We start from the raw sequence: 18,295 nt of genomic DNA on the forward strand, positions 1-18,295 counted from the left end.
ATTTGCTCTGCTAGACGTATTTCCAAACTGCAGGCTCTCTCCTGTCTGGATCCTTTCCTATGCATTTCGGCTGATAAGGTGTCTTTGCGCACAGTACCTTCCTTTCTGCCAAAAGTGTTATCTGCCTTCCATGTGAATCAATCTGTGGAGCTGCCCGGTTTTCCAAATTGGTCTCGAGACTCTGCATCGGGTAGAGATCTTCACATGTTGGATGTGCACCGGGTATTGATCCGATATTTAGAGGTCACTAATTCCTTTCGAAAGTCAGACCATCTTTTTGTGTTTGGGGGTCTGAAGAAGGGTGAGAAGGCGTCTAAGGCCTCCTTGGCTCGCTGGTTGAAAGAGACCATCTGTTTGTCCTACATTGGCAGCGGTTGGCCTATTCCGGCGGGTTTAAAAGCACATTCTACTAGGGTGCAGGCAGCTTCCTGGGTGGAGTGTCAGTTGGTATCTCCTGAAGAAATATGTAGGACCGCAGTCTGGTCCTCTATGCATACCTTTACAAGACATTACTGTCTGGATGTACGGGCACTGGAGAGCGTGGTTTTTGGGGAAAGCGTTCTGCAGCAGGTCTTTTGGGTTCTAAGGGACGATCCTTTATTCATTTGAATGTCATGGGCTACGGTTCTGAGCTGGGGTTCCAGGTTCAGGGAATCCAACCCTTGCGTTTTTGTATTCTTGTTCACCCTTCTGGGTTGTTTTTTTAATATAAGTTTTTGTCTATTGCATCTTGGCTTGGGTATTAATACTGAGGAGCTGCAGGTGACACACTTGGTACATAGTGCCTTGTAGTTTTGTTCTCTGCCTCCATCTGCTGGTGGGAGTGCTTAGCCCACTGGTCTGGACTGATCTGTGGTATTACAGGAACGAAAATTAGCAGGTAAAACCCAATTTTCCTTTAGTGGGCTTTCATAGTTTGATTTTAGCAGCTATTCTCGCTGCCTCCTCTGAGCTTGTGGTTAGATCCTAATAAATCTGTTCCTGTTTCCCTGGCTCCAGAAGTGACTGGAAGTGTTATTGCAGTGCTGCTGTGGAAAACTCTGAGGCATCCACTGTTGGCATTATATGTTCCACTGCTGCTATATTCAGTTTTTTTTCTTTCTTATCTTCATCTAGGTGGGCTTCCCCTCTAAAACAGACAACCCCAGCTGTGTATATTCTCGCTTTGATTTTGACAGTGATGAGGACTTCAATGCCTTCTTTAACTGTAAGTGTTTACAGCTTGTGGAAGACATGCAGCCTGCCTTAGTGTCTTCCTTCATTGACAACAGCCCTTAGGGAACACCCAGGCTGCTCCCTTCAGTAATTATACCCTCCAAGGGAGGCATAGGTGACTTTGATGTTTCCTCTCTGAGTACAGTCTCCTTGGAAGGTGTAGATGGTCTGTGGTGGTGGAGTCTGCCTTAAAAAAGGCTAAAAGATCTCATACTCACTCCCCTGCTCCTCCAGGCCGAGATCATAGGGCCCTGGATGCCCTTGGTAGGAGGGTTTTTCCAAGGGGCAATGCTTATTTATTTATTTATTTATTTTTTGTTTTTCTATACCGATCTTCCTACATTAGATGCAAATCAAACCGGTTTACAAAGAACAAAAACATGGCAAACGGCCTTACATGGAACAATGAACATTTAAGCAACTTTAAGTAATAGTCAAAGAGAAGAAAAACTAAATATACAATTTAAATTACATAGTAATCAAGGTAGATAAGAATTGGATTATTGCCCACATCACCTCCTACCAGTTATACATGACTCAATACAACAGGAGCTTGTGGAAGCAAGTTTAGGAGCTGGCAGAGCATCTGCCTCAACAGCAGCAAGATGCACAGGAGGCAGTAGTACAGAAGGGCCTTGAGGCTGGTAAGCGTAGGGTCCACTTACGATGTCTTCGAGACAGCGGAAATAGGGGGTCGACTTGCCCTTTTCTACCAAAGATGGGTCGAGATCATGACAGACAAATGGGTACTAAAAATAATTTGAGGAGGTTACTTTCTGGAGTTCCGCAGCATCCCTTGAGACATCACCCAGCCACTCCCACACCAGGAGACTGGCAGTGGAAGCCACTCTCAAAAAAGTCCTTAATGTGAGTGAGCAGGTGCTTTTTAAACCCATCATCTTTCAATAAAGAAGAGTTCAATCTCAAAAAAACTCTGTCCCCCCCACTGTTTCCTGAGACTGTAACTTGATCCACACAGCTCCGTGATCAGACCAGGTTATTGGGTAAATCTGTCTCCTGTATGTGAGACAATAGACATTTGTCTATCAGGAAGAAATCAATGTGTGAATAGGAGCTGTGTGGATTCGAATAAAACGTATACCTTCTGGCTGAGGGGTTATGGTGCCTCCATATATCTATCAGCTTCCATTTGTTTATCAAGGAATTCACCATCTTCCTGGCTTTATTGCAATGAGAATGTACTCCTCCAGTAGTACTGCCTGAATTGTCTTTGATAGGGTTAAGTTGAAGTCTCCCCCAATATAATGTAACCCTCTCCCTCCTGGTCGATTAATTTTTAAATCTGGTGCCAAAATATAGGTTAGTGTTGGGTTGGTGCATAGACGGATAATAGAGTAAATTTCGTGCCCTATTTTAAGTTTAAGGAATATATATCTAACCCTAATATCCTCTTTCCGCACTAAAGTCTCAAATGTCACTTCAGAGGAGATTAGGATGCCCGTACCAGCATATGTAGCCTTGGAGCTTGCTGCAGCCCGAAATATGTATGGAAACTCCTTATAGGTCAGGAGATATTCATGTAGTTTGCGCAAGTGAGTTTCTTGAATAAAAAAACAATACTAGCTTTTAGTGTTAATAGCTCCCTGCGCAATAAATATCTTTTCCTGTGGGTGTTAAGACTCTTCACATTAAGTGAAATAATTTGTAACATTCAATAATGTTTCAAATCTTGGAACTCATATTATCCTGATATTAAGATGAGTTATTGGGAGAGGTGTATTGTAGGACTACTGCAACAGCTTTCCCAGTTGTTGTCTCATGAGATAGTGGTGTAGGAGTATATATCGATGTGGCGGTGTCGAACCCTTCCCAAGGAAATATTTCCCCCATTTTTGATCCGCAACTCTTCTCTCATGGATCTCTCCCCCCCCCCCCGAGCCTGAACAACCATGACTCAAATTCCCTCACCACCGTGGTATTGCATAAACAAGTAAACAGATATTAACACCAACAAACATGAAAGTTAAACTAGTCCCCTTACTATGTTAAACCATATTTCTCTATGTAACAGAGAAGCTAGTAAAGTACTGTAATCACCGTCCCCAGCCTTTCAGAGCAGTCTCAACTTGTTTCTGGGGTGGTTCCTTTCTGTGTTGCTTGCAGCTTCTCAAAGGCTCGTCTCTGTCTTCCCACACGCCACCATGTTGGTTTGATCTCTTCTTTGCGTCCCTTCGGAAGCTGTGATGTGGCTTGAAAGCTGATTTCCAGTCCCACCTCGCGAAAAGCTGCTATAGCTTCTGTTACTGTCCTTATCCGGTACGTGATGTCATTATGTTGAAAAGAGAGTGAGAGAGGAAAATTCCACCTGAATCGCACTTCATTTCTATGTAGTGCTTGTGTGACTGGTCGTAGCTCATCTTAAGTGTGCTAGGTGCAAGATCCTGAAAGAGCACAATCTCCAGTCCTTTCCACTGCCATTTTTGCTTCGCTCTCGCTATTTCCATGATTTTTTCTTTTTGCTGGAAGCTGTGGAAGTTAATTATAATATCTTGTGCATTATTGTCCCTTCTTGTGCCTAGAGCCCTATGGACCCTCTCTATTTTAATGGTATGCGCTTCTAATTCTTCCATTTGAGCAGATTTACTTTGTTTCTGTAACATTATGAAGGCGCAAATCTCTATGGCTGTCACCTTACAATCTTTGTATTCCGCTGTCTCTGGAATTCCCTTAATTCGTTTGTTCGATCGATGTGAGCGGTTTTCTAAATCTTCTAGTTTATCGCTTAAAGCAGTGAGCTCCTTTTGCATTTCAGTCTGGGCTAAAGTCACCTCTTGAAGTGCCAGTCCTTGTCCCTCCACTCCACTTCATCTATTCTTTGCCCCAGGGCCATCATTTCCTCTCTGATCTCAGAAAATGAATTCAGCAGTTCTTCTTTATGCTGCCTCATCTCACTTCTAAGCTCCAGAAACCATTCTCTAATTATTGCTTTGTTGGGTAGATCTGCTAAGCACGGCGTCTCCTCTCCCTTGTTTTGTGGAGAGAGGATCGGGGCCTCTGGATCTGATACACACACACACCCCCCTTGCAGTGCTGGCCACGTTTCCACGCCTGGACTTTTGCAGCTCTGCTGCAGCTTTTGTGAAGGAGAATTGTTGCAGCTCTCTTATTCTCCTTTTTGTAGACATTTTTGTTTTTGTGTCCAGTCAGCGATTCTGACCCAATCTGTGGCTTTGACGGTTCTTACTTTCAATTTTATTTTCCGAAATGGTGGTCGGGGGTGGGGGGGGAGGCAAAACAGGGACTTTCCTAGCGTATAGCAGATGGACTCAGGACCAATAGGTATAGTGTACTCCTGATAGCAGTTGGAGAGGGATCAGATTTCAATCTGACGTCAGCCCTAGTACATATACCCCTGCAGGAAGTGCAGCTCTTCAGTATTTTCTGTCTCCATAGCAGTTAGGGACTCTATGCACGCTCGCACAGCGTTAGAGTAATTTTACCAAAGAAAACAAAAATAAGAAGAAATCTTACCTCTACAGACGAGCCCCATTCTCCTGCGGTGACACCCTTTGGGTCCCTCCCCCAGTTGAGATTTCCCGAGGTGATTTCTGCGATCCCTGGGAGGTAAGCCTCGGTCCGGCGGCCGACCTTTGGCGGGGACCTAGCCCCCAACATCGGGTGAGGCTGAGAGGCAGCGGGTGCAACCTCGAGCGCGGCGGTGAAGGTATTTTCCCTCCCCACCCGCAGCCGGAGACAGCCCGGAACGAGACCAGGAAGCACCAAGACAAGGTAAGGTAGAAATCTATTTAAAAGTCTCCAAAGTTCGATGAGCCGCACAGGTCACCAGCTGGGACCAGTGCCACCGGGTTGATCTGCCCTAGCAGGGCTTAGACCCTGGTCAAATCCGAGGGTCCTCCCACGTGGAGACCCTCCGAGGTGATAGCCATATTGTCCGTGTGGTCGCCGTCACCATTTTTCTCTGTTCGCCGCCCTGTGCGCACAAAGGCGAGCCGTGCGCACAAATACCTTGTGCGCACAAATACCTTGTGCGCACAATGTCGCGAGCACTAGTACCGGGCGCACAAGTGACGCGCATAGCCATGCGCCTACTGTACCGGGCGCATAACTTCGACCTGTGCGTACAACAGTGCGCACATCTCCCTGAGCGTGCACCAAACCTATGCGCACAACTTCGCACATCAGAGCGCACAACTGTATTTTACGCGCACAAGCCGTGGCACCACCGGAAAATAAACTCAAAGCTCAGGGCCTTTGCCCAGCATGCCACATTAGAGCTGCACAGCATGAGGAGGCCATGGCCCTAGGGGATCCAACTAGTGGCCCTCCCCAGCCGGTACTGGGCTCCAGCCTCTCGAGCAGTACGCCGGACCTAGCATTTAACAGCAGGACCCCCCTCAAATGGGGCACTCCAGGGACTAGACGCCACATAGTCTAGACCCAGCATCTATCTCCTGGGTGGAATTCTTCAAAGGTCTGCATACCTTCGTCCACATGCAACCGGGGCCTCCTCTAATGCGGCCACAGGCTCCACCAGAGGATCTCAACATGCCAGAACCCTCTATGCCCAGGGAAGTGATCCCACCACCCAGAAGCCTCTCCTTCAGGGACATGGACATCTCAGATGAGTCAGAACCCCTGGAGGAAGGGGAACTCACTCCAGGGACAGAACCCCACCGAACCATGAGACACTTCTTCACCAAGGGCGAGCTTCCAGAACTGGTCACACACAGCTTAAAAGAGCTTGCTATCCCAGGCACAAGTGCCTTGGGGGAACCTAAGACGAACCCACTATTAGAGGGACTCCGTCAGACCTCCCGCCACTTCCCACTATTACAAGCTGTACAGCAACTAATTGACCTGGAATAGGATGCCCCAGAAACTACATTCAAAGGGGGCCAGGCTCTGGCAGCCATGTACCCTCTGGACCCAGCCACTCCTGGCATGTCTGAAAGTGGATGCCATGGACTGCGTGGTCTCGAAGCGCACTACTATCCCGGTGGAGGGAGGAGCAGCACTCAAGGATGTTCAAGACAGACGTCTGGAATTTATCCTCAAACAGTCCTTTGATGTGTCTGCTATGTCTTTACAGATCGCGGCCTGCTGTGCAGTGGTGACACGTGCCTGCTTAGCACAGACCAGGAACAACACTCCTGGGGAGGCCCTGGAACCAGCTGTATCATTCCTCGCAGATGCCGCTTCTGATCTGGTACGCACTGCAGCTAGAGGAGTGTCATCCGCCGTGGCAGCCAGAAGACAAATCTGGCTTCGAAACTGGTCGGCCGACGCATTCACCAAAACAAGACTCACAAGGATGCCTTTCAAGGGAACACTCCTGTTTGGAAGCGAACTAGAGAAACTAGCCAACAAATGAGGCAAGTCCCCACTGCTGCGACTACCGGAGGACAGGAGTATGAGAAAACAGCGATCCTTCCCCCGAACCTTCAGGGCCAGAGGATCACAGCGCTTCAACCCATATAGAAGCACATATCAAGCGGCCCGCCCCGCAGGCCAGAGCCAGTCCTTTCGGAACAAGCACAACAAATGGGGAACCAGCTCGGGCTCAGGCCCCAGCCGCACCCCACAATGAAAATCAGCTGACCCATCCAAAGGAAGAAGCCAAAGGAGGCAGACTTGCCCTATTCTACCAAAGATGGGTCGAGATAACTTCGGACAAGTGGGTCCTATCCATCTTTCGAGAGGGATATTACCTGGATTTCCACCACCTCCCTCCACGTTGCCGGGAAAGACAACGTCGCTGAGGACTACCTCAGCAGAGAAAGTCTAGATCCAGGAGAATGGAGGCTGTCGACCACAGCATTCCAATTGATAGTAAACCATTGGAGAACACCAACCATGGACCTCCTGGCAAACCGGTCCAACGCCCAAGTACCCAGTTTATTCAGCCGCAGATGGGAACCCCAGTCCCAGGAAATCGATACCCTGGTAAAGTCCTGGCCACAGGAGACTGTTATACGCCTTCCCGCCGTGGCCCCTAATGGGCGCAATCATCCACAAGATAGAACACCACAGGGGACCAGTACTTCTAGTGGCCCCGGACTGGCCAAGAAGACTGTGGTACGCAGACATGCGAAGACTGCTGACAGGGAGCCCCCTACCGCTACCTCCACACAGAGACCTGCTCCAACAGGGGACCAATCCTCCACGAGGATCCAGCTCGATTCTGTCTTACGGTCTGGCAATTGAGAGGACTCGCCTAAGGAAGAGCGGATACTCGGGGGCCGTAATTGACACTCTACTCCGAGCACGCAAGTTCTCCACATCCCTAACATAGATAAGGATTTGGAGAGTGTTCGAAGCCTGGTGCGAGGACCACGACATCATACCACGCTCAGTCAAAATTCCTGCGATTTTTGGAATTCCTGCAGAACGGCCTTCAGAAGGGATTGTCTCTCAACTCCATCAAGGTACAGGTGGCCGCATTGTCATGCTAAGGAACCAAGAGCGAGAGTGGGGCAGCATAGCCTCCACCCGGTTGTCTCCCGCTTTCTGAAAGGAGTCAAGCAGATCCGACCACCCCTAAAGTGGCCGGTGCCTCTTTTGAACCTCAACCTAGTCCTAGATTTCTAGCAGGAAACTCCTTCAGACCTCTCCGCGGCCTGTCTCTCCGACTATTAACATTGAAGACAGCCTTCCTGCTGGCAGTTTGTTCGGCCCGTCGTATATCCGAGCTACAAGCACTGTCCTGCCGAGAGCCGTTCCTCAGACTCACCCCGGGAACCATCCAGTTACGCACAGTTCTGTCGTTCCTCCCCAAAGTGGTGTCTCACTTCCATCTCAACCAAACCATCTTGCTACCATCGCCAGATGAGCATAAGAATTCGGAAGAGTCTCGCAGCCTTCGGCAGACTCCTAGTCCGATACCTGGAAAGGTCGGAATCCATACGAAAGACGGACCATCTTTTCATCCTTCACAGCAGGAAGAAGCAAGGGGAAGCGGCCTCGCGAGCAAACCATAGCCCGCTGGATCAAAGAAGTCATTAAGGTGGCCTACGTAGAAGCAGGCAAGCTTCCGCTTTTAAAAGTCAAGGCCCATTCTACTAGATCCCAGGCAGTGTCCTGGGCGGAAACCAAGATGCTGTCCAAGATCTGCAGGGCGGCGACATGGTCCTCCATCCACACCTTCTCCAGGTTTTACCGCCTTGATGTTCAGGCTCGGGAGGACACAGCATTTGCAAGGGCATTACTAAGTGGGTCACGGGCAGCCTCCCACCTGGTTCGGGAGTAGCGTTTATACATCCCATTGGTCCTGAGTCCATCTGCTACACGCTAGGAAATGGAGAAATTACTTACCTGATAATTTTGTTTTCCTTAGTGTAGACAGATGGACTCAGCATCCCACCCACGGCTGCCGTTACTCATGGAATTCTTGGGGGACATCCCCGGGAGCAATGTCCTTCATCTAGGACACCCATCCTACCGGGTGTCGACATTTCTCGGTTGATATGAAAATGAAATTTCAGACCTATTAGTAAAAATTTGTAACTTATCATTAAAATCATCCATTGTACCTGAAGACTGGAGGATAGCAAATGTAACCCCAATATTTAAAGAGGGCTCCAGGGGCGATCCGGGAAACTACAGACCGGTTAGCCTGACTTCAGTGCCAGGAAAAATAGTGGAAAGTGTTCTAAACATCAAAATCACAGAACATATAGAAAGACATGGTTTAATGGAACAAAGTCAGCATGGCTTTACCCGGGGCAAGTCTTGCCTCACAAATCTGCTTCACTTTTTTGAAGGAGTTAATAAACATGTGGATAAAGGTGAACCGGTAGATATAGTATACTTGGATTTTCAGAAGGCGTTTGACAAAGTTCCTCATGAGAGGCTTCTAGGAAAAGTAAAAAGTCATGGGATAGGTGGCGATGTCCTTTCGTGGATTGCAAACTGGCTAAAAGACAGGAAACAGAGAGTAGGATTAAATGGGCAATTTTCTCAGTGGAAGGGAGTGGACAGTGGAGTGCCTCAGGGATCTGTATTGGGACCCTTACTGTTCAATATATTTATAAATGATCTGGAAAGAAATACGACGAGTGAGATAATCAAATTTGCAGATGACACAAAATTGTTCAGAGTAGTTAAATCACAAGCAGATTGTGATAAATTGCAGGAAGACCTTGTGAGACTGGAAAATTGGGCATCCAAATGGCAGATGAAATTTAATGTGGATAAGTGCAAGGTGATGCATATAGGGAAAAATAACCCATGCTATAATTACACGATGTTGGGTTCCATATTAGGTGCTACAACCCAAGAAAGAGATCTAGGTGTCATAGTGGATAACACATTGAAATCGTCGGTGCAATGTGCTGCGGCAGTCAAAAAAGCAAACAGAATGTTGGGAATTATTAGAAAGGAAATGGTGAATAAAACAGAAAATGTCATAATGCCTCTGTATCGCTCCATGGTGAGACCGCACCTTGAATACTGTGTACAATTCTGGTCGCCGCATCTCAAAAAAGATATAATTGCGATGGAGAAGGTACAGAGAAGGGCTACCAAAATGATAAGGGGAATGGAACAACTCCCCTATGAGGAAAGACTAAAGAGGTTAGGACTTTTCAGCTTGGAGAAGAGACGACTGAGGGGGGATATGATAGAGGTGTTTAAAATCATGAGAGGTCTAGAACGGGTAGATGTGAATCGGTTATTTACTCTTTCGGATAGTAGAAAGACTAGGGGACACTCCATGAAGTTAGCATGGGGCACATTTAAAACTAATCGGAGAAAGTTCTTTTTTACTCAACGCACAATTAAACTCTGGAATTTGTTGCCAGAGAATGTGGTTCGTGCAGTAAGTATAGCTGTGTTTAAAAAAGGATTGGATAAGTTCTTGGAGGAGAAGTCCATTACCTGCTATTAAGTTCACTTAGAGAATAGCCACTGCCATTAGCAATGGTTACATGGAATAGACTTAGTTTTTGGGTACTTGCCAGGTTCTTATGGCCTGGATTGGCCACTGTTGGAAACAGGATGCTGGGCTTGATGGACCCTTGGTCTGACCCAGTATGGCATTTTCTTATGTTCTTATGTTCTTATGATAGCACTGGCGGTCTCCAGCTATAGCCATTTCAACCAGTTCAAATTAATTAAGTTAACCAAGTTATAAAGTTAATCAAGTTATTCAAATTATTCAGTCATACATATATCCACAATGCTTTTCGAGGAGAATACTGAAGAGCTGCACTTCCTGCAGGGGTATATGTACTAGGGCTGATGTCAGATTGAAATCTGATCCGTCTCCAACTGCTATCAGGAGAACACTATACCCATTGGTCCTCAGTCCATCTGTCTACAGTCCAGGGGTCGGGAACCTTTTTGGCTGAGAGAGCCATGAACGCCACATATTTTAAAATGTAATTCCGTGAGAGCCATACTAACTACAACCCCCCACCCTCCTGACCCCCCCCCCCCCCCCCAAGACCTGCCAAAAGTCCCTGGTGGTTCAGCGGGGGCCCAGGGCTCGCAGACAAATCTTTAATAAAAAAGTAAAAATCTAACAAAACCCCCCACCCTCCTGACGCCCCCCAAGACCTCCAAAATTAATTTACTACAACCCCCCCACCCTCCTGACCCCCCACAAGACCTGCCAAAAGTCCCTGGTGATCCAGCGGGGGTCCAGGAGTGGTCCGGGAACGATCTCCTGGACTTGGGCCGTCGGCTGCCAGTAGTCAAAATGGCGCCGACGGCCCTTTGCCCTTACTATGTCACAGGGGCTGCCGCCGCCATTGGTCGACCCCAGTGACATAGTAAGGGCAAAGGGCCGTCGACGCCATTTTGATTACTGGCAGCCGATGGCCCAAGCCCAGGAGATCGCTCCTGGACCCCCGCTGGACCACCAGGGACTTTTGGCTGGTCTTAGTGGGGGGGGGGGTCAGGAGGGGGGGGGTTTGTTAGATTTTTACTTTTTTATTAAAGATTTGTCTGTGAGCCAGATGCAGCCATCAAGAGAGCCACATCTGGCTCGCGAGCCATACGTTCCCGACCCCTGGTCTACACTAAGGAAAACGAAATTATCAGATAAGTAATTTCTCCATTCTAACACAAATAACTTCCCCTTCCCGCCACAATCAGCAGTCCTTTTTCTTTAATTTTTGTGGCGACTCTTGCCCGAATTAAGGCTGAGGCTGAAATCTTACTTTTATTTTTATTTATTTATTTTTTTTGTTCGTGGTGAAAATGGCGGTCAGGAGGGAATCGGAGAGGAGGCTTCAATCGCCTGTAGCTCACCCGTCTTGCGGCACTCGGTGTTCCTTTTTTTCTTTATTTTTGCAGCGATGTTTACCCAGACTGGTGCTATAGTATTATTCGTGTTTCTCGATGTTTATCACGGCGAAAATGTTGTTCGGGGGGAGGCAAAGCAGGAGTCTCAAGCGCGTGCAGCCATCCCGTCTCGCGGCGAACAGCTCCCCCAGCATGCCACTAACCCCACAGCCACACGGGATCCCCTCCTTCAGTCTCCTTTTTTCCGTAGTGCTGTTGCCTCACGGTTTGTGTAGCTCTTCATTAATTTTTCCCTTCACGGAAGAAATTCACTGTTTTAATTCGTTTTTCTCCCGCCTCTGGGTCCCCCATCGAGAATCGATTCTTCCAGCGTTTGGTAGGTACATTTTTCACGTTGTTGCAGGCAGTTCCTGAGCATCTGTCTCCCGGTGGCCACTGACCACACGTTGTCTTTTTTTCAGTGGCGACCGGTTTTCGGAAATGCCCCCAGTGTCCGCGGAATATGTCCATCACGGACCCACATGATGTTTGCGTCCTGTACCTAGGGCCTTCCTACTATGCCCGTTGGTATCACAGCTGTGCTCAAATGACCCCCAAAGGCTAGCGTGCCCGCCTGGACAAGCTGGAGCACTTGTTTGGTTCCAAGCAATCGACTCCAGTACCTGGTAGATCGAGTTGTGGGGATCGATCTGGTTCGGGGCCTTCGGTGCCCTTCCGGAGTGATCAAGGGGCAGGAGATCTCCCCTCACTGGCATCAGGCCATTCAAAGGCTTCTGGATCATCTTCCTCAGCGTCAGAGAAGGACCGGGCCAAGCACAGAGAGAAGCACCAACATGGACGGTCTTCACCATCCAGTGTTGGCTGAACCCCCTCCGAAGCGGCCCCAAGGGGAGGAGGCCCTGTTCTCCAAAACCGGGAGCCCAAGGCGTTCCCCAGTAGTTCCGGTGCCCAGCCTGCCGCCTCCTCCCAGGTCGATGCTCACTGTACCCGCATTTCGAGAGGAGTTGGACTGCGTGGTTCAACAGGCAGTGCTAAATGCCCTCCAGGGTCTCCAGTAGCCACCGACATCTGTTCCCATACCGGCACCCTCCATAATAGCGCATTTGCTGGAAAGGCAAATACCATACCATACCAGTGGGCCCTCCGGTGCCCCGTCCGCCACCAGTCCTTCCCTCCAACACGATTCTGATTCCAGGTTCCTCAGAGGAGGAAGATGTGGTTCCATGCCCACCGCCAGGGGCAGTGCCGTCTGTGCTGGATCCTGTTCCCAGGCCCTTGGGCCTCCCGGTGCTCTGCCACCCATCGCAGGTCCTGGTGCTCTTGATGCCGGCACAGCCATTGTCTGTTCCTCCTCACCAACCATCGGTGCCTGCACTCTGGGATCTGGGATTTGGCCTTCCTCTTTGCCCCAGGCAGTTTAATGATGATGATGAGGAGACCCCTTATGACCCCTGGGGTGATGTCTCCTCCGAGGATTCCTCAGAGGCCTCCGAAGATCTTCTGTCGGAGCCTTCTCCTCCAGAAGAGAAATGCTGCTCGCCTTCTAAGGACTTATTCTTTGCGATCTTTGTGCGGGCGATGGTGGAAACCGTCCCCTTCCAACTTTTAACGGAAGAGGATGCCTGCCACAAGAAGTTGGAGGTCCTCCAATTCATGGATGTCCCTAAGGAGGTGGTAGCTGTTCCAGTACATGAGATCCTCTTTGGGCCTCGACAAAGGTCAATCATACCTTCTAGCTCTGCTAGACATCTCTGCAGCGTTCGACACAGTGAACCACACAATCCTCATCGACCATCTCATGGAAATAGGTATCTCAGGTGCGGCTCTTCTCTGGCTAAAATCCTTTCTAAGCGATAGATACTACAAAGTAAAAATAACCAACAAGGAGTCGCACCCGGTAGCTGCCAAACAAGGAGTTCCCCAGGGTTCCTCGCTCTCGCCGACCCTATTCAACATATATCTTCTTCCCCTTTGCCAACTCCTCAATAACCTCAACCTCACATACTTCATCTATGCGGACGACGTACAGATCCTAATCCCCATCAAGGAACCCGTCTCCGACACGCTAAACTACTGGAATAGCTGCCTTCACGCCATCAACCTCCTTCTCACAAGTCTCTGCCTCGTTCTCAATACGTCCAAGACCGAACTGCTAATCATTTCCCCTAATGATAACAACATTCTAGCCAACAATACTAACATACCGCTAGTAAATCAAGTGAGAGACCTTGGAGCCTTCCTAGACTCCAGAATGAATTTTAAAAAATTCATCATTTTAAAAATTCATGAATTTTAAAAAATTCATCAACAACACCACCAAAGAAGGCTTTTACAAACTACAGATATTAAAACAACTTAGACCTCTCCTTCACTTTCATGACTACCGTTCGGTCCTTCAAGCCATACTATTCTCAAAGATAGACTATTGTAATGCGCTGTTACTTGGTCTCCCGGCCTCTTCTACCAAACCTCTTCAAATGCTGCAAAACGCAGCAGCCAGGATCCTCACAAACTCCCGCCACATGGATCACATCACCCCGATTCTAAAAATACTTCACTGGCTACCCATTCGCCACAGAATTCTCTTCAAGACACTTACCATTATCCACAAAACCTTATTTCAAGAATCCTCGCTCCAACTTACCATACCCCTCAAACATCACTCCTCTGCAAGACCCACCAGATCTGCATATAGAGATTCCCTCCAAGTTCCCCCCAAAAAATCCATTTGTCACAACTCTATAGAAAAACGGGCACTATCAACTGCTGGACCTCTTCACTGGAACTCCCTCCCGCCAGATCTCCGCCAGGAACATTGCCATATCACGTTCAGAAAAAAATTAAAAACTTGGCTGTTCGCCCAAGCCTACCCCTAAAAAAAAAAAAAAAAAAAGCCTCTGGGTCACCCACACAGTCTCTTACCTCACAGATGCGTCCATTACCGCAACTCAAAGGAACTGTTGCCCAACCAATTGCACTATCTTATAATTTGCTTAATTTCATATTCTTTATGTAAATTTGTAAATATGCTTAATTTTGCACATATACTAGATAAAATCGTACATAATTCTTATCCTGTAAGCACCCCCTCCTCCTGTTGCCCTTCCCTCCAGTTAGAATTTGTTTAACTTAACTTTTAAAATTTGTTAGAATTTGTTTAACCTATTTTCTCTCTATCAGCCTAGTTCTACATTCCCTGTTATAATGTAACTTTTGTTGTTGTTTGCTCTATTAACTGGTTACCCCTTGTTTACTGTAAACAGGTACGATAAGACCTGGTCTTGAGCATCGGTATATTAAAAGAATTTAAATAAATAAATAAATCCTCCTAGATCTCCTCTACTGATTATGGGAGCATCCGGGCTCCGTGGCTCCGGAAAACAGAAAGACTGATGCCATTTATTTAGTGCATCAGGCCCTTGGCTTCCAGAAGAGTCAGCTACCTCACCAGTCAGTGGTAGAATCAGCCCAGAAAAAGGCCAAGAGAGCCCGTAATCACTCCTCTGCCCCTCCGGGGAAGGACCACAGAGCCTTAGTCACCCTCAACCTTTTGGACAATGACTTGCAAGTCCTAGTAGCTTCACGTAAGCCTTCCATGCGGAAGTCCTACCAAGCGAAGTGAGGAAGGTTCTCCTCCTGGTGTGTGGAACAGGGTCTTGACCCTTTCACTTGTCCCACACCTAGGTTTTCTGGTTGAAATATAGTAAGGTAAATTTATACTTGAGTTATGGCCCATGGTATTAGAATTACAGAAGTATTCAAATGGGAGAAAGAGTGTGTGCAGCAGGAAATGAAGAACCTAATCCAGGTTATAAGGTCTGAAGGCTTCTTAAGTGCAGTTAATTTATTATACTCTCCAAGAGTCCTGACTGGTGTAGGAGCTTCGTAGAAAAGATTTACGTTAAGAAAATTCCTCTTATATTAGAATTGCATAAATGAGGGTGTGGCTGTTTGTGCGGTGGGCAGTAAATGTCCATTCCTGGTATTCCGGGAAGCACACATTTCAGCTTCTCATATTGACTGTCCCTTTGGGGCTGAAATGCTACTGAAGGAAAGTAAAAACTCCACATATTGTAGAATTGTAATGATCTAAAGAGCAGTTTTTACCACAGCCCGAATGCTTTGTAATAGAATTATATTGTGGATACTTGTTTTGTTGGTTAGTGTCCACTCTCAGCCTATGCTTAATGCTTTGGACAGCCATGGGCTGCAGTGCTGAGCACTCAGAATGGCACTTTATCATCGTACCATGCCTAAAAGAGCAACATTAAGACAGTATCCTCCTTTAGCCTTAAGCTGGAATAATTTCCTTGGTTTTTGTTTGTTTTTTTCCTGAGCTGAGTTATTTGTACTGTTTCCTGGCAGAGCAGGAAGGAGCCCGTGCCTCCCTACTTTATGTACCACATCGCGACTTGGTTGTCTGTCTGGATCAAACTACTTTGTAGGCCAGGTGATCCTGGAATGCCAAGAGGGCGTACCGGATTGCTTGCAGTTGCAGGAAGTTTGACAGCTTGCTTCTTGTTTCGACCACATGCCTTGCATGCGGAGGCAGCCAACATGTGCCTCCCAGCCCAAGGTGGATGCATCAGTGGACAATACTGCTTGGGGTGATGGGGCCTGGAAGCGGAGGCCCTTTTCCAAGTTGGGCAGACTCTCCCACCAGGAGAGAGTTTCGGAGTGGCGAGGTAACTTGTACCGGTGTGAAAGGTCCTGGATGGCTTGAAGTCATTGAGAGCAGAGTGTCCACTGCGTTACCCACATGGCTAGCCGGGCAAGTGGAGTGACGTGAACCGATGCTAGCCATGTGGCCCAGCATGCAGAGCAACACCTGGGCAGAGACCATCCGTCTCAGTCGGATGGAGTATGCTAACAACACTAGCACCTGAGCGCTGTCCCTGGGGAAGAACGCCCTGGTTGGAGTCGTGTCCAGCAGAGCCCCAATAAATGCTAGCTGCTGGGTAAGGCTCAGATGGGATTTGTGTCTTGACTCCTTGTTTGTGCCACACCCATAATCTAGCCTCCAACTGAAAGCACCTTCTGCAATTTTTTATGGATTTGTCCCATGTCATCCATCTGCTGACCACTAAGACAGCGTCATGAGCCTGTGGCTTAGAAAACAGCATGTGGTGTTTGGGACCCATACATGCCTCACTCAGGCTATTTATTTAAATTACCTATTTATTGCTCACGCCAATCAATCATGGTGGTTCACAATAAAAACATACATAAAAATAACAAACATCCCCTATTCAGGGACATGTTTCTGAGAGCAGTTTACCTGGCAGAGAAAGAGAACATGGTGGCGGAACGCTTCAGTTGGATGTTTCACCCGCACGAGTGGTCGCTCAGCCCAACAGTCGCAGACAGACTCTTCTGCCTATGGGGCATTCCAGACATGGACCTCTTTGCCTCCCTGTGGAATTTCAAAGTGGTCTGCTTCTGCTCCCAGCCTCGAATGCCTTTATCCTGTTTTGGGGCAAGGGCCTTCTGTACACATATCCTCCACTCCTGCTGGTGGGGAAGACTCTCTTGAAGCTCCAGCAGGACAGGGGCACCATGATCCTGGTTGCCCCATATTGACCATGACAAGTCTGGTTCCCTATCCTGCACGGCCTGTCGATATGGGAGCCCATATGTCTAGGCACCTTCCCCAACCTGATCAGGGCAGATTGCGCCACCCGAACCTCCGGTTGCTGACCCTCACTGCCTGGATGTTGAAAGGGTAGTCTTACAGTCCCTTGACCTCTATGATAAAGTGTTGCAGGTCTTGGGGCTTCCTAAAAGCCTTCCATCAGGAAGTCTTACCAGTTGAAGTGGAAGAGTTTCTCCATCTGGTGTGAGGCAAAAGGCTTAGACCTTTTTCTTGTGCCCCACTCCGCAACTCTTGGACTATTTGTGGTCTCTCTCAGAGTCTGACTTACAGACCACCTCGATCCGAGTCCACATCCGAGTGCTATCAGCGCCTATCACCAGGGCATAGGTGGTATACCTATTTCTGTCAGCCCTTGGTAGGCTGCTTCATGAGGGGCCTGTTGCATCTGAAGCCTCCTCTGCATCCTCCTGTTGTGTCCTGGGACCTCAACGTGGTACTAGCACGGCTCATGCAGCCTCCTTTTGAGCCTATGCGCTCCTGCAAGCTTAAACATCTCACCTGGAAAGTCATTTTCCTGGTTGTGGTACCCTCCGCTCGCAGGGTCAGTGAGCTTTCAGGCATTAGTGACTTATTCACCCTATACAAATTTTTTTCACAACAGGGTGGTTTTACGCACTCTCCCCTAAGTTCCTGCCTAAGGTGGTGTCCAATTGCCATTTCAGTTAGTCCATCATTCTGCCAACCTTCTTTCCAAGGCCCTATTCCCACCAGGGCGTATGGGCTCTACACAGCCTGGAGTGCAAGCTTGCTCTTGCCTTTTATCTTGAGCGCACAACGGCCCACAGGCAGTCCACGCAACTCTGTCTCCAATGACAAAAATAGACTTGGCATTTCGGGGGGCAAGCAGACCCTGTCTAACTGGTTGGTGACTGTATATCCTTCTGCTACGAGCAGGCGGGCCTTCTCCTTGGAGGCTGCATCAAGGTGCACCCAGGGCCATGGCAGCGTCGGCACACTTTTGTGCGGTCCCCATCGCTGAAATCTGCAAGGCCGCGACATGGAGCTCCCTACACACATTTGCCGCCCACTACTGTTTGGATAAGGATGGTCGGCATAACAGTACCTTTGGCCAGTCTGCCCTTCATAATTTGTTCCAAGCATAAGAACCCAACTCTCCCTATCTAGGGTCCAGTATCTGGTTCATGCTGCCTCCCGTTCTCACCCTCAGCTCTTCTGTTGTTGTGCCCATTGCCACGTGGT

The 18,295-nt window shown here is 48.3% G+C and overlaps 1 protein-coding gene across 2 annotated transcripts in view; it reads left to right on the forward strand.

The window, feature by feature from the left end:
- The window catches only part of XPO5 (exportin 5), a 404,361-nt gene that overhangs the window by 131,522 nt on the left and 254,544 nt on the right, over positions 1-18,295 (forward strand). For both annotated transcript variants that reach the window (XM_029592834.1, XM_029592835.1), the window contains one exon: positions 1,117-1,207. In XM_029592834.1, coding sequence (XP_029448694.1) covers positions 1,117-1,207 — 91 coding nt within the window. The remainder of the gene's footprint in view (positions 1-1,116; positions 1,208-18,295) is intronic.

This window comes from Rhinatrema bivittatum, chromosome 3 (assembly GCF_901001135.1).
Source record: "Rhinatrema bivittatum chromosome 3, aRhiBiv1.1, whole genome shotgun sequence".
Taxonomy (NCBI): Eukaryota; Metazoa; Chordata; class Amphibia; order Gymnophiona; family Rhinatrematidae; genus Rhinatrema; species Rhinatrema bivittatum.